This window comes from Neolamprologus multifasciatus, chromosome 15 (assembly GCF_963576455.1).
Source record: "Neolamprologus multifasciatus chromosome 15, fNeoMul1.2, whole genome shotgun sequence".
NCBI classification, from domain to species: domain Eukaryota; kingdom Metazoa; phylum Chordata; class Actinopteri; order Cichliformes; family Cichlidae; genus Neolamprologus; species Neolamprologus multifasciatus.
The window spans coordinates 12,404,467-12,429,493 of NC_140453.1; the positions used below are offsets into that span (position 1 = coordinate 12,404,467).

The 25,027-nt window shown below is 42.5% G+C and overlaps 1 protein-coding gene across 7 annotated transcripts in view; it reads right to left on the reverse strand.

Moving 5' to 3' along the window:
- syne1a (spectrin repeat containing, nuclear envelope 1a) overlaps positions 1–25,027 on the reverse strand; it is a 156,154-nt gene that overhangs the window by 41,666 nt on the left and 89,461 nt on the right. For 6 of the 7 annotated variants that reach the window (XM_085131862.1, XM_085131864.1, XM_085131863.1 and 3 more), the window contains 30 exons: positions 24,820–24,996; positions 23,564–23,710; positions 23,299–23,424; positions 23,014–23,190; positions 22,608–22,873; positions 22,253–22,409; positions 21,740–22,138; positions 19,953–21,557; positions 19,179–19,516; positions 18,913–19,057; positions 18,532–18,750; positions 16,680–16,966; positions 16,245–16,410; positions 15,179–15,334; positions 14,720–14,872; positions 13,995–14,177; positions 13,727–13,864; positions 13,253–13,438; positions 12,414–12,536; positions 12,096–12,278; positions 10,829–10,972; positions 8,272–8,502; positions 6,060–6,200; positions 4,480–4,593; positions 4,108–4,269; positions 3,453–3,641; positions 3,149–3,322; positions 1,200–1,391; positions 402–533; positions 135–235 (listed from right to left, as the gene is read on the reverse strand). In XM_085131862.1, the coding sequence (XP_084987988.1) occupies positions 135–235; positions 402–533; positions 1,200–1,391; positions 3,149–3,322; positions 3,453–3,641; positions 4,108–4,269; positions 4,480–4,593; positions 6,060–6,200; positions 8,272–8,502; positions 10,829–10,972; positions 12,096–12,278; positions 12,414–12,536; positions 13,253–13,438; positions 13,727–13,864; positions 13,995–14,177; positions 14,720–14,872; positions 15,179–15,334; positions 16,245–16,410; positions 16,680–16,966; positions 18,532–18,750; positions 18,913–19,057; positions 19,179–19,516; positions 19,953–21,557; positions 21,740–22,138; positions 22,253–22,409; positions 22,608–22,873; positions 23,014–23,190; positions 23,299–23,424; positions 23,564–23,710; positions 24,820–24,996 (6,911 nt within the window). The remainder of the gene's footprint in view (positions 1–134; positions 236–401; positions 534–1,199; positions 1,392–3,148; positions 3,323–3,452; positions 3,642–4,107; positions 4,270–4,479; positions 4,594–6,059; positions 6,201–8,271; positions 8,503–10,828; positions 10,973–12,095; positions 12,279–12,413; positions 12,537–13,252; positions 13,439–13,726; positions 13,865–13,994; positions 14,178–14,719; positions 14,873–15,178; positions 15,335–16,244; positions 16,411–16,679; positions 16,967–18,531; positions 18,751–18,912; positions 19,058–19,178; positions 19,517–19,952; positions 21,558–21,739; positions 22,139–22,252; positions 22,410–22,607; positions 22,874–23,013; positions 23,191–23,298; positions 23,425–23,563; positions 23,711–24,819; positions 24,997–25,027) is intronic. The other variant, XM_085131866.1, reaches the window with a different exon arrangement.

The following is a 25,027-nucleotide window of genomic DNA, read 5'->3' on the forward strand; positions in this document are numbered from 1 at the left end:
GAGGACTTCATTAGAGAGCAAGGCAATGCAAAAGCTGTGTCGTGGTCAAAATCCCGACTGGAAAAAACAAAATACTCACAATTTTTAAATGTTTTAAGGACGTAAATTTTTTTTCAAGATCTTTGATAAAATACCTGTCCCCATTGGGTGTGGTGTGTTGGCCGAGTAACTCCTCTCCAACGCTGGCTACAGACTTGAGCAGCTTCCTCTGTTCAGCGACGTGCTCCTGAAGCTCCTACAAAATATATTACACTTGTGTTCGATTTTATCTATATGAAATATGCACTTTCTTTTTTTCAGTGGATTGTAATAAAAGGGAAGTAATAATTACAAATTGCATATGAGATAGTCAGCTTAGGTCTTTCAAATATATATCAGAGTATAAAAGAGCTTCCTCTTACCTTCTGTCGACGCAGGTTGTCGTGTTGCTGCTGCGTGCGTGTTGACCGGGCCTGGGAGAGCCAGTCCTGAACGTTAGGACTCTGGGACAGAGACGAATCTGGCTCACTGTCCTCCTGCTCTTGCAGTGAACCCTGGGGCAAAGATGGACATTAGGTATAAGATGTAATTTTGGAATAAGAGCATTTAACAGCTGCCAATTTTTAAGCCAATTTTTAGTAAGCAGAAATAAATATGCCTAATAGCCTAACATATATCTATGATATTTATCATTAAATTATTTTGAGACTGGTAAAGATGAACTAATATTTATTCATCAGAGATTGCTGCAAGCATGTACCTAGAAAGCTTCACTAGCCTTCTGATTTATTATACAGTGATTAAATATCTGAGGATTAATGTGAACAACCAAAAGGGCATGTTAAAGGAGACCAGGAGCGAAAATGCAAAGTGGAACTTTCATGTTGTGTCCTCAGAAACGCACCTGATCGAATACATTTAGTGTTTACATCTGATGAGTCAGCATCCTTTTGTCTAAGCGCCATTGTGAGACACACAGCTGTTGCTGTTTCACAGTGGAAAACAGTGGACTTTTATGAAAGAGCATGAATTAGCCTTTAGTACTTTTTGCACAATGCTAGCATTGACGTCGCAGGCCAATTCAACATAATGCAGCAGAGCAAAAGAAAAGACAAAGAAGCATGGAGGAAGGAAAGCTGGGAAGTGAAAATACACTGGGGTGTGGATGCAGCCATGAATGTTGAGACAGTAAAGAAATAACATATGACTGCTGTTCTCACCTGTATGTCAACTTGTTTGTCCTGCAGCATCTGCTGCAGCTCTAGCAGGCTGTCTTTGAGGGAGCGCAGTTTCAGTGTGAGCTGCTCCGCCTCGCCTTTGGTTTCAGCCCGGCCCTCCAACAACAAGCTCTCGCTATGGACGGATAGCTCTGATAGGTACGACACCTTCTGTTCGATCTCATACAGCATATTCTATTAAAAAAAACAAAAACAGGATTACAGTCGATCAAGCATTAGCATTTCTCATTGGTTTAAGCTGCTCTCCTCAGCTCCCAGATTAGTTTCTTAATAGAAACAGTTTTAAAGAGTCTTCCCTTTTAGACTAAAAGTCCAGAGAGAGCTTGAAAAGGCCAACAATTGTAATGAAGTGAAGAGAGGCGGTAGTTTGTATTCTCTAAGCTTGTATTCTCTTCTTTCACACAGGGAAAGAAGGGCCCTCGGTAGAGATGGGAGGTGATCATGTGCAGAGAATTTTCCACAACAATACAGTGCGCCTCTTATCCCTTAGTTTGTAGCGTCACTCTGTCATTCAGGAGGCAGGCAAAGAAACTGGTTTATCTCCACTTCAGCAAAAACCTCTATAGTGCATTTTAATTAAAATTCTCAAACACCAGTTTTGCAGGTTTTTTTCTTTTGATGAACAGACCGAGTAAACAACATAATAGAAACGGCTATGATGACGCAATTAAAGCTCAAAGTTTAAAGTTAGGAAAGCATTTGATTGAGAACAGACTGAAGACATATTATATGCGAGTAGTTTTTAAGCTGCTTACATTGTGGTGTGCAGGCATTTAAATAAACAGAATGTGTTAAGTAAGTTCAACAAAATACTTTCCTAAGGTCTCTGCATATCATACCACATTTAAAAGACGATTAACCAGAAAACTGAAATTTTAAGACCCAATTTTTTTATCATTATTTAATCTGGACATGAAGCTCAGCATGGTCCAGACCTTTATATGTGCAGACCACACAAAGCATATGTGAACTACAGTTTAATCAGCTTACTGTCTCCCAGCTGCTACAGACACACTTTAAAACACTGACTCTCTGCCTGGGGGACAGAGCTAGTATTATAACTTCTAAGAAGCCTATTATGGAGCATCACAAGGCAAATATGTAAACATCTCACAGTTCACATGTAATATGAATGTAGAATATGTGCAACATGAATATTTTAGCATCTAGGCTCTGCCGTAAATCCCCACAAGAAAATATTGAGTTTGACACAGCAGGGAGTTAGATGTGACAGTATTTTTAACATAATAACTCCCCTCCCCACAAAAATTAAATCATGAGCCTGACATACAGAAAATTCCCAGGGGGCAAATCAAGTAGGACCGAGTATCTAATGGTGACAAATAAGAAAGAACCATGAATTATAAATTTAAACTAAAAGACTGCAAAGCTAGAAGATCTCCAGGGCAACAGGATGGAGGAAATATTGGATGAAATGTTTGAGATATTTGATATAGTACAACAACATGTAGACAGAAGTTAAAAGCAATTATTTTTAAACTCTAAGTACAAATATATCACTTATATATATGTATACCTTTAATAATAATGGACACTAAGATTTTAGTTTTAAATTATTTAAGCACAGTGGTACCGTAAAATTCAAATGCTCATATGATGTTAATTATAAACATATGATAATATTGTAAAAATATACATATATATAATTAATTAAGCTCAAGCTCAGTTATGGTTTGTTAGCACCTTCCCCAATTGAATCAATTTGCCATAAAAAGACTCCAAAAACACAAAAACAATGCATATTTTTTTTTCTATAGAAATGAAAGTGAATGCAAGCATGAAGATCAGAGAGTCCAAGAAAAAGTACCATTTCTAGGACAGTGAAGCAGCCAGATACTTTGATAAAAACACAGCAGCATACAAGCCGTCATCCCCAGTTTTGTTTGTTTAGAGCAGATTTGGCTTCTCACCTGACAGTCGATGAGCTGCTCCTCCATGTCCATGTCTTCATTTTGGGGCTGAAGGGCAGAGCTGAGAGTGGCGCGAGTGCTGAGCAGCCAATTGTCGAGTTCCTCGGCCTCGCTGTGGTATCGCTGCAGCGCCTGCTCCTGTCGCTGCTCCTCCAGTTGTTCACTTAGTTTCTCCTGTAGAGGTCAATGCGACACATACCTTAAATTCTCAGGTGAGCTCACCAGAATTATAAAGATAAGGAGCAGACATAACATATACAAGCACATGATAAACTAGAAAAAGTATGAGCACTTGGTAAATCACCTCCAGCAGCTGCCGTTTCCCCGAAGCCTTCATTCGAATGGTGGCCATCCTTTCTCCCAGTACAGTGAGAGTAGACTGCAGGGCGAGCTGTTCCCCAGCATCCCCATCACTCTCTGCCAGCTCCTCAGAGAAGCACATCTGTAGCTCACCAATCTCATCCTGCAGCATCAGGATCTCATCCATCAAAGCCTGAATAAACGGCAATAAGACGTGTGTGAGGATTGAAATGAGAATATACAAGAAAAAAAGAGCCAATGGGAATTAATTAAGGATGAGAAGAAGAGGCTGAATAGAAGATGGTGTGCCAGCAGTGAAAGAGGGTGTGCAGAAACCTCTTGACAGTAGTGTTGCAAAAGCAAACGGTTTTCTTAAAGCCGTGATGTTGGCATAGCAACGAAGAACAGTGCCATGCAGTCTGTCCAACCATTGCCTGGCCCTGTGCAATATTAAACCCCCGAGTCGTACTCTGTTTCCCAAGAGCTCGCTGGCCTATACCATCTTTGTGAGGGTGTCTCCCATGAGCCTTACAGATTACACTTCATGTATTACACTACTACTTTTACACTCTTTATCTGCACTACATTATGTTCCTTTATCCCTTTAGAACACACATGAGCACATTTCCCCTAATACCACCCCCCCACTCAGCTCTCACCTGGTGTGCAGCCATCTGGCTCTCTGGAGTCTTGTTGGGCTCTAAGCCCTCATTCAGCGCCCCCTCGATGGACTCCATCTTGGTGGAAATAGATTGGAGGGACTCCTGATAGTGTTGCTGCCGCTCCAGAGCCTCATATAAGCTCTTCTGTTTCTCACTGATCTGAAAATATGATGACAAAGTCAAGCTGTCAGACATGGCAGTGTCGGTCTGAGGTCACTAAAACTTCAGGCCGGAATTTGTGACCACTCGCGCCTTGCTCAGTATGCTAGGAGACAAACTAATCCTGAGTTTGTCATTGTGTTTGTCTAACAGTAACACAAATAATAAAAATAAATAAATGTGTTGAATTAAAGTGAAGATGTGACATACCACATTCTTTAGCGTTTCCCAGGATCTCTGCAGGTCGTCCAAGTTAGCAGCACTGCTTTCCATAGATGGGTCGTACAGTTCCTGCAGAGGTACTCGGCTTAGTGTACCTCGACCCTGTGAAACGAGGAAAAAGTAAGTGTACACTATTGATGGGAATAGTTCTTTGCGAAACCTTTTACAGCATAAAGTCTATAAAAAGCCTAGTGGCACACTTGGCCTAAGAATCTGAAAGTTTTACAAAAACTTACTTTTAAAATGTTTTTTTCCCCAGACGTGCTTAAAAAGAGGCAGCTAAATGTTATAACTTGATCCCACTTTACCTACTAAAATGCAATTCAACATTGCAAATGAAAATGGTTGACCTTGAGTCGGGTGTCTCTTGCTGATACAGCTGATGTTACTTTCTGTTCTTGCTGGGAGAACGGAATAAAATCCCTCCTTTCTCATGTTACTCTCTCACAACGAGAGAGAAGCATTTAGTTTATGTCATATATAAGTTCAACATTAACGCCTTTGTAGCAGAAACACAGAAGAATTTATGTGCGTTATACATAGCAAAAGATGAATTTCAAATAATTACATTTGTTGTATAAAATATGTCTCTTATGTGTTCTATGTATTCTCATAAATTGACTTTACATGTTAAACAGTCACCTACATTGTCCATTTTCAAAACTCATCTTAAAACACATTTATACCCTTTGGCTTTCGACCCAGTATGAAACACACTGATCATGGTTGTTTTTATTCTATTATATAACTGAAGTCAATATGTCATGAGTTAACAGTAATAGTAGTTCTCTTTAATTTTAAAATTAGGCTGCCCCCATAATCATATCCTGCCACACAGTGGGCATGGGTCAATCCTAAAGCAGATTAACTTAGATCTGCTGCTGCATTTCCCCCACAGCAACAGTTAGTTTAAATTCCCACATATTTCCCAGCTGTCTCTGAACCTGTTTTTTCTTTCAATATTTAAGTGTAGAGGTACATAACAGGCCACTAAAACAGCATTTTAGATTTTACAGCTAAAATAAAAAATTTGACCTTTGCTGTTTCTCCCAGCACAACGAGTGTTTCTGTTTCACTTCTACATCATTCGCAGTCACAGACAGCACAAAAAGCTACTTGATGACACCTCAGTTGTGTGTACAAAAATGGGAATGGCAAACAAAACTTCCATCAGCAAAGTAAATATGCAAACAGGAGGCCGATTTTAAAAAAAAAAGGAAAAGCAGGTAAAATAAGCGCAGCAAATCTCCGGCTCTCTCAAACATACTGTGTTAACAGTGATGATGGTGGGGTGGTCACTGTAGGGTAGTAAGTTGGTTTGTTATGGTGGTGATGGTGAAGAGAAGGGGATGCATTTACCTTACGTCAAAATTTTGCCACATATTCAATATTTTTTAGCTTTTGCATTTTGCAACATTTGAAGCTTTAAAGATTAAAGTGTTATCTTCTAACAATGATGGTGATGACTGAACGTTTAAAGGTGCAAAACACAAAGTGGCAGTAGGGAAGTTGAGACCATCAGGTAATACTGGTCGGTTTGGAGTTTTCCAGGGTGGGATTTGCAATACCTGGTTAAGAGCAGCTTCAGCGTTAGCCCCCGGAGAGGGGGAGCGGCAGGCAGGGGGAGAGGAGACCTCGCTGTTGGTACCCTCCTCCCCTGACTCCTCTGTCACGGGGGAGAGGAGTGTGTGGCAGCGGCCGGCTGTCATCTGACCACACATACACGCCGCAAAGAAATGAAACGCACACATCAAAAGAAGCAGGTGAAAGAAAAAAGGAGGGGGAGCCAAAAAGAAAACAACCAGATCAAAGGGGAGAGGAGACAGAGAGGGAAAAATGAGGAGGGAGAAGAAGAAGAAAAAGCATAAAAATTAATGGGGAAGTGCAGGTTAGCCAGATTGAAGTGGCAACACATACTGCTTGATTAATTACATAGTGAGTAATCAAATAACACAGAAAGGAGACCCATTAGCTCACATTAATGACATTGATATGCCTCACTGAAATTCTTCTGCCGTAACACAACATTAAAGAGCATTGCAGAGGTAAAAGTCTTTGCTGTGTGAGCAAATGGACAAACATTAGATTCCACTGGCAGTGAAGTAGTTGCTTGGATTCTTTACAGGATACATTAGGATAAAGGAATGGCCCTCACCAGGAAGCTGAGAAATCACACACACACACACAAAGTACACAGACAGTGATTGCTCACATCACACATGAACCCATACATGCTGTAGAGTTAGTACACACATATACAACAGGAAAAGGGTTAAAGTAGTCCTACAGACAGTAAGAATAAAGTCTCTGATTGAAAAATCCAGCAGTATCAAGGCTCAGACTCGAACAAAGCATGGCTATAGCATGAGATAGCTAACCGAGACAGGGACTGGTGAATACAGCAGCAGCAGCTGTCCTAGAAGTAGCACTGTTGTCAGTGTGCCTGCATGCTTCAGCAGAGAGGCAGAGCTGAAATGTGAGCCAAACCCTACTGGGCTGCTTTTTGGCAATGCGATGCGGACCTTAGTCTACTGACTCAGGACCTTCGGAGGACTGCTTCGCGGGCTTTATGATGCAATGCAAGGCAACTAAGAGCATTAGCACACCAGTATGTGTGGGAAACTCTGTGGCTTTACATTGTGAGGTTCGCTTGTTAAAACCACTGCTGTAACAATGACAACGTGCAATTTTAAAAATATCAGTAATCCATGCGTGACAGTTACCATACACGGAAAATGACAACGTTTACACACACACACAAAAACACACACACACAGTAATATCCTGTTTCCTGGCCCGCTGAGACGAAACACACCACAAACAACAGTAGTACACTGGGAAGGCTCAAAAACCTGATTCAGAAACAGACTGAAAGGAAGTGGGGTGGTTACTTGTGCTAACTGTATGAAAAATAAATGATTAAGATGAGGGCGACAGACAGGCTCAGGCTAACATTAAGTTTAAGTTTGAGTAACCTTTTACAGTACTATTTCTTTGCTGTAGCGGGAGAAAAACTTCCCACACACGGCCAGATTTATAAAGAACTATTTTCACCTACAAGAAGAAGGAGTCAGCAACAGATGGCACTGCCCTCACAGGGCCCTGAGCTCAACATCACAGAGTTACTCCAGGATTACATGAAGAAAGAGCCTAAATCCACAGAGCAGGTGTGGAAACATCTTCATAAGGGAACAACCCACCTGGGTGCAAGTGTACCAGCGAGAAGTAGTGCTGTTTTAAAAGGCAAGGTTTTACACCCGCCCCAACGACCTTTGAACTTGAACTTTGAATTAAAACATAATTGGCGACTAAAAATATTCATGCCACTAGTTTAAAACATGTTGTGTAGCACTGTATCCTTATCCAGCTGTTACGTAGGCCTAAACAGCTGCACGTGAGGGAGGGCCTGCTGTTCATCTACTTCTGTGTGGCTCATTATTATCTTGTAAATGAACTGCACAGTCATAACTGTTACCGTGACCTTAATAGTGGAGAAGAAAAGGTTTGCAGATCTAAAAAATCTAATCTTAAGTGATATTATCAGACATGCATTAATGTGGTATAAGTCAAGGGTAACTAACCTAACTGGAGTTTTGTTAAATGAAGCACATAGAAACCTTAAAGGACCCACTGGGATCCTTGGAGTCACTTTGGCAGTCAGTGGTATGTGCAGAAAGGGAGAGATGCTACAACTTATGCACACATGCACACACATCCTTGTAATGTCTACAGGTCTATGACTGTATATCCCCCCCAAAAACCATAGGTTTTCCCACTCACCATGACTACAGAGGGGTGTGCTGGAAGCTGCTTGGCGTCAGCTGTGGTGGTGTCTGTCACAGTGCTGGGAAGCTCCTCGTCACTCAGTTCGTCCATGCCGTCTGAAAAGCCCTCCACCTCGCTGACCGTCAGCAGCATAGTGGCGTGTTTGGCCTTCACCGTCAGCATCTTGCACTTGGAGTGGAGCGAGGTGATCTGCTCCTGGTAGCCACGGATCTTCTGGGCTAACTCCTGTCAAAACATTCCAAGCAAACAGAAAACACCACCCCCAGGATCAGGAGAGTGTGGCTGAGTCCACACCACAAGATCAATAGTTCCTGTTTAAATAGGATCCTGTGAAAGTGGGTGGCTGAGTTGGTTCAGCCTTAAATGTGGTGCCGGTATGAGAGGAGTAAGCGGAGCAGACGCATTCTCTTTGGCTGTCTTTGGTGTAAGTGTAGAAAGAGAATAGCACCGCCTCACTCTCCTTTTTTCCTCTCTATCTTTCTCACTCTCTCTCTCCTCTGTATCTCTGAGCCAATCGGAGCAGCACAGAGGCGGGTGACTCAGATCAGCGCTGAAGCTAAGACAGGATGTTTGGTTGAAGCAGAGACCATAGCAGAAATACTTCAAAATCCCTCAGACACTCCCTCTGCTACACATACACAAATGGCAAGGAAAAACAGGAAGTGATCTCACCGCGCTGCACCCTCCCCCTCCCTTGCCTGCTACTGTCGTTCTCAGCCAATCCCTTGGGCAGATTACTTCTAACAAAAGGGAGCTGAAGGAGAGAGGGAGGGCGTCTGGAGGAAGAGTGACAGAAACGGTGTCAAATTACAACTACGCTAATGTGCCAGCAGGCCAGCCCATCTCTGCCGTTCCTCCTCCACCCCTCTTTTCACCCTCTGTCCCACAGATGGTCATTGCACTGATAATCAGGTCATGTGACTAAAGGGGCCAGTGGAGTTGCAACTCTCCGCTGAGCTTAGAGATCTAACTTAGACATAAAAATGCTGGCATGCCAGGCCGCTCTGCTGCGACAAAAGTGATTACAGGGGTGAGAAAATATCTGCAAATATCTGCAACACCTGGGTTAATATTTTCCAGGCAGTTAAACATTGGAGTAAGATATAAATCTGCCTAAACCGTGCAGCAGAAATTAAAACGTAATAAAAGAAAAAATGTTGCCTGTGGGGAGACACGATGTTTCTCTGCAGGTCTTTGCATCAGCACTCCCCCTTCACAATCTCCTTCTCGGCATGGGAGATCTAACATACTCAGCAAAGTGAAACTGCAGCAGAGGCTCAAATCGCTCAAATCTAACTCTGGCATCTGTCTATGCAGATTATATTTACATGCACCATCAGATAAAACTAGGAATGTGCGTGAGTTGGGCTTGTAAAAGCACCACACAACATTTTCTCTGGATTGCTGTTTGGGAAAATGCATGCTTTGATCATGTTAAAAGGGAGATTAAATCAGATGTTTTTAAATTGGGATTTAGGGGGAATGATGGAAAGGGGTATGAATTGACCATTTATTTTTAACCATGGTCCCTTGATGGCTCACAGCAAGGAGGTTTTGGGTTTGAATGTGCAGACTGACTTGCATCCTGTGCTGGGTACTCTGGCTAACTCCCACAGTCCAAAAACATGCATGTTAGGATTGGTCTAAATTGACTGTAGGTGTTTATGTGAGCATTATTGACTGCCTGGCCTGTCTGTTTGGTTTAGCTGAGGGAATTGCCTGGGTGGAGCATACAGAAGGAAGCACATGTGCCTGCTGTGAATTCCCTGGACTACACACCTGTGTGCCATTCTCAAACAGGTGTAATAAGAAAGACAAGCATTTGTACTGAAGTGCTGGAAGATTAAAGAACAATTCATGTCCAACCTAACCACTCTGACATTTGTGTTCTCACACTAGATTAACTCAACAATTTCAGGGCTCTATAGAAGCAGCTTTTTCTTATGCTGAATGATGCAATGAAATTATAGAATTATAGTTTGAGTCATTTTAGTTAGGCTTGCCTAAGGCTAATTTAAGATATATGATACATTCACTGGTGCCACAACTTCTGCTTTTTGCCTCTGTGCATTGAAACATAGGACAGGAAACATAATGACTCAAGTTCTCTGTTTCTTTCACTTAACTTTCTGATGTTAAAAATACTGACCTCAATGGAAATGTCTGAATGTCTGAGGCATCAACTAATTTTTTAAGAGTCACACTCAATTTGGTTTACGGCAGAAGACTAAAATGTTGTTCTAGGAGCAAATCTTGTAGGGAGGGCCAGTGAAACCATTGTACAGAAGTTTAACCACACAATTTCTGAGAAATATATAAATATTAAAAACCCCAAATTTCTATTCTACTTTACATTTTCCAAAGCCATCCGGATGGGAATCTTTGCAGGGCCAATTCTGGCCTTATTTTTGACAACCTTGGATAAGACAATCATAAAGCAGCATTTTATTGATAATGTTGATGACTTGGGGGTTTACATATTTATCACCTACATACTGCTGTTCTAATAAACCGAACAGATAAATAACAGAAAGTAAGGAGACCCTCATACCTCGTGGTGGTGTATCTGAGCCTGAAGTTCCTGTATATTATTAGTGGAAACGGGCCGGTCCTGAATGATCCGATGAGCTTCTTCAATTAATCTCTGGAGGTTCTTCACTTCCTGTTCATATTGCTCATACTGCACCACGGCCTCCTGTCAGGGCGTTAAGGTAAAACGAGATGAATGAAACTGTATTTACAATATAGATCCCTGAGGGAAATTATATTTTCCCTTTCCACTCCACACAGGGAGTCAAGTTCTAAACTTTTACGTTGACTCTCATATCCATACGCAGTAACTGGTACTGAGCAAGCTCATTATATTGTTGGTAAGCTCTTATTAGACAGAATAATCTGTATTTTTCATTTGATGATATTGAAATTATGCAGGTGTGTGAGAGCTAAATCACCACGATTAGAATATTGCGATTACAAAGATAGATGTGAATGTAAATGGTAAATGGACTGGTTCTCATATAGCATTTTTCTACTCTATCTGTGCACTCAAATCACTTTATACAACTTGCCTCATTCACACATGCACTTTTTTCTATGCTTTAGATTAGATTAGATAAAACTTTATTAATCCCTCGGGTGGGTTCCTCTGGGAAATTTGTTTTCCAAATCTTTTTCCAAATCTTTTTCCAATTCCAAATCTTTTCTTTTTCTAGTTATGTGCTTTCTATCTATCTAGCAACTTGGGGTTAGTATCTTTCCCATGGATATTTGGACTGGATCAGCCAGGGACTGAAGAACCAACCTTCCGATTAGTAGATGACCTAATCAGAAGGTCCATGTATCAAAATGTTTTAGACAGCCTGTCACAAATTTGACCTTGAGCCAGAACAATGTGCCCACATGGTAGATAAACTGTTTCAGTTCTTGTTAAACATGATGTATTTGGTTCAAATGGATTGACTGATTTATTGGCTGAAAGTCACTTGCTTCTTCCTCAGGGCTAATCTTCACTACAGTTGGCCTCTGATGGGGGCTTAAAGAAAGCACAGACATTCCTGAGAAGGCTTGTTGAAACACTACAGTGCAGGTTTCAGAGCATCCACTCTTCAAAGCAATAACTCTTCTCATCAGCTGAAATTTCAGTGCTACTTTTAAGCGATAAAATACTAACAAAAACAATGCAATTGAAAAAATATATAATTTTGACAGTAGGATTCTTATCACAAAGGCTGATAATGTACTGTTTCTTGTCTCTGTCACTATGACTTTATATCTAACAGCTCATCAACAGCCTTCATAATACTCGGGCTGCCTTTTACCTGCAGGATGTTGCACTGCTGGATTGTGGTGTGTTGCAGTTGGCTGGCTTCTTGCTGCAGAGTCTGAGCTGTGCGGCAGATAGGCAGACTGGCCACTACCTCCTCTGGCAGCCGGAGGGCGCTCTGACACTGCTGAACAGCAGCTACTTGCTGCTTAAAGCCCTCCATTTCCACCAGCAGACGCTTATTGAAAAGCAAAGAGGTTGATAATAAGACGGGAGATAGAAATGCTAGATGTATATCAATGCACGCTAATTTAAATTACATCTGCAGACTGACTGGACACAAGCTGTTTGCCAGTATTATGTTTGTGTTTACCTGTCTCTGTGTCAACTGCTCTCTGAGACTGAGCTTGTTAAGTTCAGGGGAAGCAAGTGTGGCCTGTATCTGATCTACAGCAGCATGGAGGCTCTTGACCTCCGCTTCCAGACGCAACATGTCCTGAGGAGAGATACAGACATAACAAATCAAGGGAAAGTATATGTGGGCAAAGATACAAGATAGAATGTAGCTTCTGTACACAGCAGTAATCAAACCCACATGATTTTAAAAGTATCAAAGCTCCTTTGTGGCCATCTAATGCTGCAAATGTTTTTTTTTCCTCAGTGCAGTTTGAAGGATGAAGATAGTGGTGCCTCTCGCTTTAAAATGTATTCATTTGCAAATTCTAACTGACCTTAATGTGCATCATTGGAAAGAAACTAAATTACAAGTCGCTACAAATTAAACTCGTGCTCTGCAATCTAGACCCAGAAAAAAAAAAATCTAACTCACAAGAGGAGTTGTAAACACATTTCCAATGCACAGTGTTATTAGCAACAATCAGCAACAGACTGTCGTCTGGGAAGCAGCTGCATGGCAATCAGATTAGCGTAACAGATTACTGCTGCACACGCTAAATGAAACAGTGCCTTCCATTATGATGGAGTAATCTGTCGTGAATGACCATAAGGGGGCACTGTTGAGTTGTGGCTAAATTATAATTGACTCAATTTGAAAGGATGTGCACATGCTCTTATGCAACAGAGTGTGTGGAATTATAAAATGGGAATAGCCACAGTTTTTTTGGCAGCAATGGAGATGATGTGATCACTGGAAGACTGAGGCAGGGGGGTACTGCATAACTCCTGTAATGCTTTCTTAAAAGTGTCATGTACCTTAGCTGCATCCTGCAGACTCTGGAGGAGAGTCTTGGCAGTTTGCTGCAGCTCTTCTGTGAGTCTGCTGAGGTGTTTCACCCGCTGGCTCCACCTCTCTGTCTGCAACACATCCGCCAGCTGCACCTCCCTCTCCCCCATGGCCTCCAAGTCACCATGGAGACCTCGACACTCACGCAGTAAGGCCTGCCACCAAATGAACGCAAATTATAAGTCAAGGAGAGGAGTCTTCTCGGGTGTGCAGTTATACTAATTAAGGCCGGTCGACATAGTGTAGAGCATGACGTTTCACTGGAATTTTAAAAACTCGGTGCATCTAATTAGCTTCAACTTTGTGGGGTATCCACAGCTCCAGGATTAATATTTTGGAGGAAGAATAAACATGGAATAGAACCCATTCATCTTACACAACAGCAGCTTTAGGACAACTTATAGTTATTTACAATCCCTGCTGGCAGCGCCATTAAAGCTCACCTGGTGTGCTCGAATTTGCTCCTGCAGCTGGGACGCAGAGCTCCAAATGATATTACCAGTGACCAGAGCCTCAGCTTTCTTTGTCCAGCTCAAAATGAATGCCTTCATGCCCTGATATTCCTCCACCTGTCTTTCTGCCTGCTCAACAGAAGACCACAAAGTCAGAGCAAATAATTAAACTACATTTAATACAATAATATTTAAGAGAATTATATGAAACAAATCATCTGGATGGCACACTGAACTGACTGTCGTCCCCCCCCCCCACCTTCTTCAGTCTGTTGGCTCTATCCTGGACCTGCTGCGAGGTGTGGTGCTGCACCTCTGTCAGTTTGGCTACAGCATCACCCAGCTGCTTACACAGGAGAGGGTTCTGCTCCCCAAACTCCTGCACAGCCACTCCCAACTCTGCCAGAGAGCAACCGCAGGATTCACACTCCTCAGAAAGAGCCTGGAGAGGGGAGGAGAGGAGGGGGTGAAAAAAACGGAGGAGAAAGGAGGTGTATGGAGGCCAGAGATTAAAGAAAGGGAGTTCATGAGCGAGGTAAAACTAGATTTAGAGTTTATTTTGAACACAGTCAGAATACATTTCAAGTAACACTCTCATCCTAAAAGCAGTAACTACTTAATTGTGACCCACAGCTTTAAAAGCGTATGAATGACAAGTTGTGGTTTTATGGCTTTCCTGGCGAGGAGCAGTGATTAATTACTAAACCAGAGGCATGTGGGATGTTCTCAAACTGCTCCTTTAAATGAATTTTAACTCCAAAGTTTTTTTTCTACAAATGAGTGAGGGAAGAAACATGCTGGGGAGACAAGAAGAAGAACAGGAGGCAAGGGGCTCAAACTCCCATCTGGAATACTCCTCTCAAAAGTGGGTCACTGTTGAAGCCAGAACTCAATTCACTCATTAACCTCAACATCTGCAAAATGAATAGCCGATTTAACAGGGGTTAATTGCTTGCTAATTAGTCAATCTGTCTGTTTGATTACTTTGGTGTCTTCTTTGGCCTCCTCCAGGTCGGCACCCTTGTCTTCCAATTTTAGAGCAATGGTCTTCAGCTTTGCCTCGATGTCCTGCAGTCGGGAGCTGAAGTCCTCTTTCACATCTCTGGTCTGCTGCACCTCCCTTTCCCTTGCCTGCACCTGAAGTGGATATCAGAAACACACACAATGTTTGTTTAACATCCCTTTTTGGCTTTTTGTTAGTGGCAGAGAAGTTACAGATAGAATATGTGTAAAGAAAGATTTGCAGACAACATCCAACACAGAACTTTTGTGATTATGTAATACAGCCTTAACAATTAGACCACATAATACCTTAGAAATACACAGTTAACCTCTTGACAAAACTAAATGAATGTTAAAGAAATCAGTGTCATATTGCATTGATAATATTCATACATGCATCATTATTAGAGTCAAATAATACAATAAGTAAAATGAGCTTACCTGATCCTCAGCAGATCCGAGAGCCAGCGCCACCTCAGCTAGCTGCATGCTGAGTTCAGAGGGCAGGCCAGCTTGGAGGTCCTGGTACTTTGATTGCTGCAGCTCTGTCATCCGCTCCACACTCTGACGTCTGCTGATCACCTCACCGTGTGCCGTCTACAAGGCAAAGTAAATGACATGAATGTAACATACGAAAAGCTGCACTTGATGAAATATACATGGTTATAATAATGGATTGTAATAATAATATATAATATTGTAATAATCAAGCTGAATGATCAACAATTAATCAACAATTAAACTCCCTTTATAGCTTGGTCTTGTTTAATTTAACTAACTCATTTAAGTGTATAAATCTTTGTCAGGGAGTTAAACTAACTGCATGGAGACAAAGCAGTGATCCACCAATAGCAACATTTCATTATTGGTGATTTCACTTTAGAAATTGTTTGGGTGTTTTTTTTAAATTTGTAATTATTACATGACTGACTACAAATCCCTTTTTATCATTTTTCCATTAATCTTTCTATCTATCTATTTTTCACCATTTATCTGGCTCTTGGTCACAAGGTAGCAGACTAAGCTCTTCCAGCTCCCCCGCAGGACACCAAGGCATCCTCAAGCCAGCCGAGAGGTATAACCTTTCTAACGTGTCATGGGTCTGCCTTGAGGCCTCCTTCTAGTAGGATATGCCCAGGAGGAATCCTAATCAGATGTCTGAACCACCTCAACAGGCTCCTTTCAATTGGGAGAGTAGCGACTCTACTGTGAGCCCCTCCCAAATGACCATTGTTCTTACTCTATCTCTAAGGAAGAGCCCAGAGACCCTTCAGAGGACATTCATTTTTACCACTTCCATGTACTATCTCATTGTTTTGATGACTACTAACAGCTTGCTGCCACAGGTGAGGGTAGGAACATAGATAAACAAGTAAATCCATAGCTTTCAAATATAATCACATCTGTTAATTATGTTACTACATTGTATTTGTGTCTAAACAAGCAAAAAAACACCACTAAAGTCAGACTATGTTTACTTTATTTGTGAGACTAGTAAGTCCTTTACCTCTAGCTCTTGCAGCAGTGAATCCAGGTCTGCAGTGGGACTCAGCAATAAACCCCGGGTGTCTTGGATCCAGCCTTTGACTAAGCCTAGCTCTTTCTCAACCTCCTCTCTCTCCCTCAACTCCTGATGCACCTGAGCCCTGCTAGCCCGCACCTGCAACACAAGGCTGACAAGACAAGGAAGAAAAAGATCAAAATAAACAAACACATTTCGGTCTGAATGGGATATTTATTACATTTACTATAAACAAATTTAAGTGGTAAAAAGCAGAAACTCTTTTTAAAAATGAAGATAAACTGAAAAGTAGCCCCATTATCCTTGTACTAGGAGGCTGTAAAACAACTTAAATATCCACCTACCTAAGTTGAACAATTATAGCAATAATTATTATGATTATAAAGTGGTTGTCAGCAGCCCCAGCAGCAGTCATCTCACCTGTCATACTGCTCCTGCATGCTCTGGATCTCCTGTGAGCACAGCGTCTCCTTGTGTCCGTTCTCAGTGCTTTTCTCCATCACTTCCACCTTGTCATCCTCTCCCCTGAGACTGCAACTTTGTTGCCCCAGCAGAGCCAGTATGGACTGCTCCCTCTCCACTTCCAGACTGAAGGAGTCGTGGTACTCCAGGAGACTCTGAAGCGCCGCCCTGGTGGCTGCTTTCTCAACCGTGCTGTCTGGGACACGACCGTGGAGGTCTTTGGACACCGATCGTACCTTCTCCATCTGAGGGACAGATGTTTATTTACAGAATTATTCTCCTCATTCAGCTTCATGTAGAACTTGTGGGTTTAATAAAGGGGCTGGGAGACATAATTACTAACATTTTTGTCTGTTGTCACTTGTGATTGCTGCCAGTCTACTTTATGTGCGACAAGACTTTGTGATAGTCAAAGGAATCAGTGGACAAAGAGGATGACATCATGCCCAGTTGAACAAAGGGGCCACAGAAAAACAGTGGACAGCAGGAATGTGCCACATATGAGGAAGTGACAGTTACTTACAATATGACTTCATTTCCTTTTTTAGGAAGAGTGTCTTGTGGGTATTTATGGGAAACGGAGAGTGTTCAAACACAAATTAGGTCAAAAGGCGGGAAAACACTCCATGACACAGTGTTTTGGCAGAAGGAAACAACTGGCCTAAAGCCTGGAGTTACGTCACTGCACACCGACTGGTGTTCAGCGGTTACTGTGTTTGACCCGAATTTGCAGACGCATTTTTGCAGAAGTAAGGTTAGTAAGTAAAGTCATATTTTTTTTTTACAAAGCACCTTTATAAATAAAACAAAACACTAAAACATCAAAACAAAAAGTGAAAAAGTGGGTGGACCACAGCATTCTTAAAATAAACAGGAACTTAACTGGACGCCAGTGAAGGGTTGATTATAGAGACCACACAGGGACAGGGACAGACTGAAGACTTGTGACGTACTCGGGTCTGACTTTTGCTTTAGCCATAGCTAATGCTTGTCTTACCTGAATCTTTATCCAAACCTAAAATGTCCCATATTCTCTGCAAGTTTCCGGACCGTCAGAGTGGGACTCTGGTGATTCAACATAAAAGCCACACAATAACAGAAATAACCTAACTGATCAAGCTGAGGCAGATCAGCCTCTTCTGTGTTCGGCAAAGTAAAACGAGTGTTTTTATCAATGGAGTCTGGTGGCTTTGACAGCAGAATAAAACAAGTCTTCTCTTAGCAAAGGCCGTCACATATCAAGTAAAGCAAAGAAGTAATAAAATAAATACAGCCTACTCTGAAAATTATATTTTTATATGATCCAGTTAGTTTCCTTGCTACTCCTGTCTGCTTCACTAACCTGGCAAAGTACAAACTATCATCCACTAAAGCTAATAAATCGACTGTGCACAAGGTTCTGATACAGCCACACTTAAAAAGAGTCTGAGTTGCGTGCTTAACTAGGACTTTCACGTTCACCTAAAAGAAACCGAGCAGTCAGAGAGTAGGATGTGTTGCATTTTTTAGCTATATGTCTATGATGATTGATCATCCAGTTTTCAGTGGTTTATAAAACTAGAAGGCGGTCTAGTTGTGGAGAGTGCTAGAAGAATTACGGTGCCAAGGAAATTTATACTTTTTACATCTTCAAGCTAATAAAAACACATTTTCATGATTTGGGACCTTAAAGTAAACCTTTTCCCTAAAGGTTTACTTCAGCGACTTACAATGTGGGGACCTGCTCTTTATTCCCCAGAAAGCAGGCCAATACGTGAGGACCACCACACCAATAACATGCACAAAAACCCACTGGTAAACTGTCTCTTACTTTCTCATTGAAGTTCCTCCACTCTCTAGCAGTGTCCTCCAGTGCCCTCTCCTGGGCTCGGGCCACACTGCGGAGACGGGTCCACCGTTGCCATAGCGACGATACAACGTAACTGGTGATAGCTTTGCTGGATTCAGAGATTAATTGCTCCAGCTCTGCTGCTCTTTCTTTCAAAGCATTCAGAGGCATTTCCAGCAGGTCAACATGCGCCACCAGCGACTAGAACCAAAAGGTTATAAGAGATACGACACAAAGCTGTTTAATATATATGTTCTCCTCAAACATATCATGCAAAACTAAAAGTTATAACCCCTGGGAAAGGCTAGATAATTTCTGTAATTTCTAATACAGAATCTCTTTTTCTCTGACACAGTGACCCACCTTGTATCTTTGACACTTGTCTTCTGCTTGGTGGGCGCTTACAGCTTTAGCTGTAGTGAACATGGCCATCCTGCCCTCTGAATCATTCATTTGCTCAACCACGGTCTCTTTCTCACGTTGGAAGGAGCTCCACAGAGCTGCACATCTAAGAAACATTCAGATTGAACATCAATGATGGGTTACATAATAAAGAAACTATGCACAACATCATTTTAGGTATATGGAATAAATACAAACTGTATATGTATACTTGATATAGCACACACCTCTCCAACACTTCTCTGTAAGTATCCACTTGCTGTTTGACTTCGTTGCTTCTTAGCTGCATTGTGTTTACTTTTTCTCTGAGCCCACTCATCACTCCTGCCTCCAGAAAATTCACCAGCAAGGGATCCAAAGTCCCGAACTCCTGTAAACCAGCTTTGAAGTTTTTTTCCTTAGCTAAAATTTCTTCCAGATCCTGTGCACAGTCTGCTTGGTTTTCGAGCTCCACCCCTGTGGTGGCCCTCTGAAGCAAAGCCGCAGCGGAGTCTAGCCATTTCTGCATGGACTGCAGAGATAAGTGGTGCCTCTGGACCAAGGAAAGCGCTTGATCCACAGCCAGCTAGAATATGCAAAAGGTGATTTAATTAACTTCTTGTTTTTCCGGCCTCCTACAAGATTTTATCTATGTAAATGAGTTGATAGAGAAGTGCACTGTTTAAACATTAAACCACATCTTTGCTGTTAATGTGTAAAAATGTCCTGTTTTTAAACTTACCAGTAGTCTTTTTATAGCTAAGTATGCTAAGAAGATGCTAAGGATATATTTCAAATGTTTTAACCTCCCCAAGTTGATTAATATTAACAGTGAGGGAGGACATGAGACTGAAAGTAACATTTAGAATTTAAAACCATGAATGATGGCTCAGGAATACTATGGACAATGACTGAGGCAGTCATTTCCAGATGTATATCAATTACATTTAATGCAACGTCACAATACTATCAGGAAATAGCTATAAGGTGAATTAAAGCAATCAACAAACATAATTACATACTTGTTTTGCACAAATTCGTTGTTGGACTTCCACTCCCAGCCTTCCCAGCTCCTGCAGTTTCTCTTCTACATGGGAAGGAACGGTTGCTTTCCTGCTTTTGTACTTTTGCTTTTCTCGTGCACCCAAGACATCAACAACCCTCAGTCTACTTTTCACTTCTTCCTCCTTGATTTTCAGTTTCCGCACTTCCTCGTGTATCCTCTCAATTTTGACCTCTGAAAAGGTCAAAGGATCATTCATTTTGTCTTTAACCGTCCTCAACCACTCGAACACTTTCTCAACTGCTCTTGTGAAGTCTTCATTTTTTGCGACTGTCGTTTCGCTTTCTTCAACGAAACGCTTAGCGTCACATCGTAAAGACTGCAGCGACTGGAGCTGCAGACTAGTTTCCTGAAAGGCAGCAGCATCAGTCGTAAGACAAAGGTTTTCCATCTGTTGGTTGCATTCTTCAGCCTGAGAGTTCACTCCATCCAGATTTTCCAGCAGTAAATAAAGACTTGAGATTTTATCTATGGCACTTACTTCTTTGTCTGATTTCAATTTCACCAGCTCCTCTTTAGCAGACTGTAACTCTGAGTCTAACTTGGAAAAAACTACTTTGTGTTTAGATAGTATTTCCAAGCAATCATGTAAGTGTTTGATCTTCTGATCAATTCTCCTTTTCAGTGTGTTGTGGAGACTCACAAGCTGCTGTGTCTCCTCAGCTCTGTAGTGCTGACCTTTACTGAGGAAACCCTCATTTTTCCCGTGCAGTTCTCTAACAGCAGGGCTAATATGGACTAAACTTTCATTTATATTTCTGTATTCATTAACTAAACTAACAACTTCCTCCTCTTCAATACTGATAGTCTGCTTCTCCAGATTGTCAAACTGCTCCTGAAGCTCCTCCAGTGCATTACGAGTAATATCAAAGAAAGTGCAGAACTCTTTCCGTTCTATGGTAATCTGTTGGACCCTGTCTTTCTTCTCTTTGGCTAGAGCTAGGATGGCATTGTACTGCTGTGGCAGAGCATTGAGCCGCTCATCCAGGTAGCAATGGTCGATCTCATTCAGAGTAGGGAGGATCTCCTGACCTATTCTTTGGACAATAAGAAGGAGGTTCTCATACTCGGAAGCTTGTTCTAGGACATTTTGATAATTGGAAAGCTGTGACTGCAAATCCGAGCTATCATCAGCAGTGCTTAAATTGATTTCCGGAAATGTTATGTCATCTGCTTGTCTCAGCCACTGACAAGTCTTGTCTAGGTCAACCTGGAAGTACTTCCTGGAGGTCAAGGCTTTCTCTAAGGCTGCAAGACGCTGGGTAGTCTTCTGGAGAGCAGTTTCAAAAGCAGACTGTAGCTCCTCAAGTCTTGCCAGCGTTTCTGCTCTCTCTTTGTCAGTGGCATCTCTCTCCAGATCGCGGCCTTGTACCCAGAGAGATGCCAGCTCCCTCTGATAAGCTCGTAAGCTGCTCTGAACACCTCGACATCCAGCAACCTGCTTTGCCAGGTCCTCAGGAAGAAGTGCTATGTGGTCATCTATCAAGGCCTTCCTCTCCTGTTGCTGTATCCAAGACAATGCTCTCCCCAGGCCTTGAAGGAACTGTGTCCTCTCTGTGAAGGCCTGAGAGGAAGACAGAAACATCACAATTTATTTACAAATGGACAAATGGACTAAGCAGAATTTATTTCTTGGACTACCTGGTTTTTTTTCTTTCACCAGACTAATAGCTCAGGATAAAATTAGCCCCTTTAAGGCATAATTAAAATGTTATTTTCAATCTAAATCATAAGTCCAGCTGTTACCTTACTAAGGTACTTCCTCCTTTGGGCAACCCGAGCCCCGAGAGCCTCCACTTCAGTCTGGGCTTGTTCAACGAGCTCCTGCAGGCGTCTCTTTTCACTCAGTCCCAGCCTGGAAGCCACAGCTTGAGCTTCCTTCACTGCCTGACCAAGCAGCTGCTGACGGGCCTCCAGCTCTACACATACGCTCAGGTGGTCGAACAGGAAACTCTGGGCCAGATCGGGGGGTGGGCTGGTTTTCAGGGCAGAGGTGAGAGCAGGCCGCTGCTCCTCCACCCACTCTCTGGCATCTCTCAGCTGATTTTCCACTCGGGCAAGATCCTCTAGCATCTGTGCAGAGTCCTGGATCTTCTGCTGAATCAGAGATTCCAGCTGTGCCCAGCGCTGCTCCAGATGACCCACCTGATGAAATACAATATTTCCAGAAAATGTGTCAATATTACTTCGACCGTGTGATCATATTAGCATATTGCTGGACATATTACATACAGTTATAGAAAAAAATAATGTCCTCACCTGTTGTTTGACCAGCTCCTTGTCTAGCAGGCTAAGTCGAGGCAGGATAGCTTGTCTCTGGTCCCTCAAGTCTTCCAGAGTTTCTCTTTGCTCCTCTAGGTCACTGGCGAGCTTCCTGAGTGCCTCTAGATGCTCACTTGTACTCTCTGTGTCAGCCCTAATAACATATGTACATGAGTTAAGGGACATCAGGGATATAGTAATAAAAATGTAAACTTTTGTCTTTATTGAGGTAGAAAGACTAATACAATTATGTTGTGTATTCATATATATATAGCTATTTCTGTACATACATAAGTGGATGCCATGCAGAGAATGACATTACAGCCTTGATAAAAACAAAAAAGTCTGATACCTAGCAAGGTAGTCCCATTCCCTGGATACTTGATGGAAAAGTTCCTCTACAGCGACAACACTCTCCTGGTACTCTCCACTTCGCTGCATGTCCTCCCCCCGCAGGGCTTCCAGCTCTTCAGCCCGCTGGCCCAGGTCCATCCAGCTTTTCTTCAGTCTCCTTATCTCCTCCAGGGCAGGAGAGACCTGTCCGTCCATCAACCTGCCGATGGCTTCATGCAGACGTGTTACCTCAGATTGTTTCTCCTTAATCTGCTGCAGGAACTCCTGGAAGAAAGATAAGAGTTGGTTTCTGGGATTATTCTGAGCAGCAACTCAAATTGTATGCTTTTAGCTAAAAGAAAACTCTTTGAAAAATGTAAGTGTAAAAAAATGTAAAAAAAAAATGTAAAATAGTAAAATCAAACCTGGGCCTTGTCCAGCTGGTTCTGTGCAATCTTAGGCTCCAGCTCTGCAGGTCTCCTGGTGAGGTTCTGAAGCTGCTGCTCTGTCTCTATTAGCTGGGTCTCCAGATCTGCCTTCTGCTCCTCGATGTCTCTCCAGCTGTCGGCTACCTCTTCACAAAGCAGCATACGCTCCTCAATCTAGACACAAAAATAAAGTGCAGTCATTTCACGATGGGTATATGAACTATAAACATGCATGGTGAAACTTGTACTCTTTTGCTTAAAAGCTTCTTAAAGTGTACTGACCTGCAGTTTGACCTGTTGGATAGCTGCCGCGGTCTCCCTCACTCTCGGCTCACACAGGTCACACGTGGAGCACACAAGCTGGAGGTAAGTGCCAGCCTGCTCCTGCAGAGCCCGCTCCTGCTTCACCTGTTCGTATATAGCTCTCTATTAATTTTATTGACTTTACTGGTTGGGCATACTATATCCTCACTACATCCTCTCTCACTACAAAATTAGCATAGATATATTTTATGTATACTTACTTTATGTATGTATGGTTACTAACCTGCTGTAAAGCCTCCTCGAGGCTGAAAGAAGGATGTGTAGGAGGCTCTGGCTCTTCTGACACAGAGTTCAACCACGTCTGGCACTGCTGCAGTGTATCCTGCAGACTCACATGTCTCTGTAACTCATGATCCAGACTCTGATACACCTGTAATACAGAAGAAGCTAAATATAAGTGCTCTTATTGACGCACCTCTGCATGGCAAACCATTTAAATGTTTTCTGTTTTACCAACAGTAGCAGAATAAACACATGCAAGAACACGGAGTGAAAACAATGAACTGTTGGTAGACGACACAGTGCTACAATGCTTTAAAGTCAAAACCTATGGCCAAACACAATGACAGATTAAAACCCAAATGATTAGGCAGTTTTTCATTGTTATATTTAACAGGTGTTGAATGTGGAGGCGTCCATGCCTTCCAGGGGAGAGCAGAACAGCAAGGTCTGATTGACAGTGTTAATATGAGAACCCAAAAGAGAGGAATAACGGGGGGCAACTACTGGCAAAATGCCCAATGTATTTGGCAAAGGCTAGAAGGCTGGCATGATGGCAAGTGGCAGGCAGGATATTAGAGCTGTGCTGCGCTGGGACACAGTTGGCAGCCATCGTAACACTTGAGGCGCAGTTGTAGGGAAGCCAGCAGTGTAGTGGTAAAGTGTGGCTGGATCACACAATGCCAGATTGGATGTGTGAGTGGTGGTGGAGGTAGTGTCTTGGGAGGTGAGCTATGATGACAGAACAGACGATGCCAAAATGACAGAGTGTGGCTGGATTATGGGGGCTCGCCAGATTCGCTGAATGGTGGTGTGTGATCATTTTTGGCTCAAGCATAAAAAAGTGGAGCTGACAGGGGATACACGGAGATTAATATGGCGAGATTGAGTTAGTGATTTTGGCTGGTGGGGTCTGTCCGCATACGGCTGCTGTTGAGCTCCACTTTGGCAGCCCTAATTGGTTGTGCCCTCTACGCTGGCAGTAAAGGGCTGTCTTAAGAGATGGGTTCAAGTGTCAGAATGATTTAGGATTAAGTTGCTATCTAATCTGTTGGAATATTAACGGAACTGATATCTAAACCATGCGTTTCTGTGCATGCACGTCTCGTCCAAAGGACATCCAAGAATTACTTCATGAATGTGTATTAACCATTTCACTGCTCCACAGACAGACAATCTGTCTTTCTCAGCTTCCCACAACTCCCTCCCTTCTCCTCCACGTTCCCTCCCTCCCTCCATCTCCTCCTCCTCCTCACTCACTCTCTGCGCTGTGCTGCAGATGGCAGAGTAGCTGTCTCTGGTGCCTTGCTGGTGTGCCTGGACCTGCTGTCTCAGCCTGCTCTGCACACGGTCACTGCAGCCTTCCATCAGGTGGTCTCCTCGCTCTTTCAGGCCTGCCAAGCGATCCTCAAACCCTGCAATTTCCTCCATGATGGCCTGTGGAGGATAAAGTAACCGCGTAGGATTT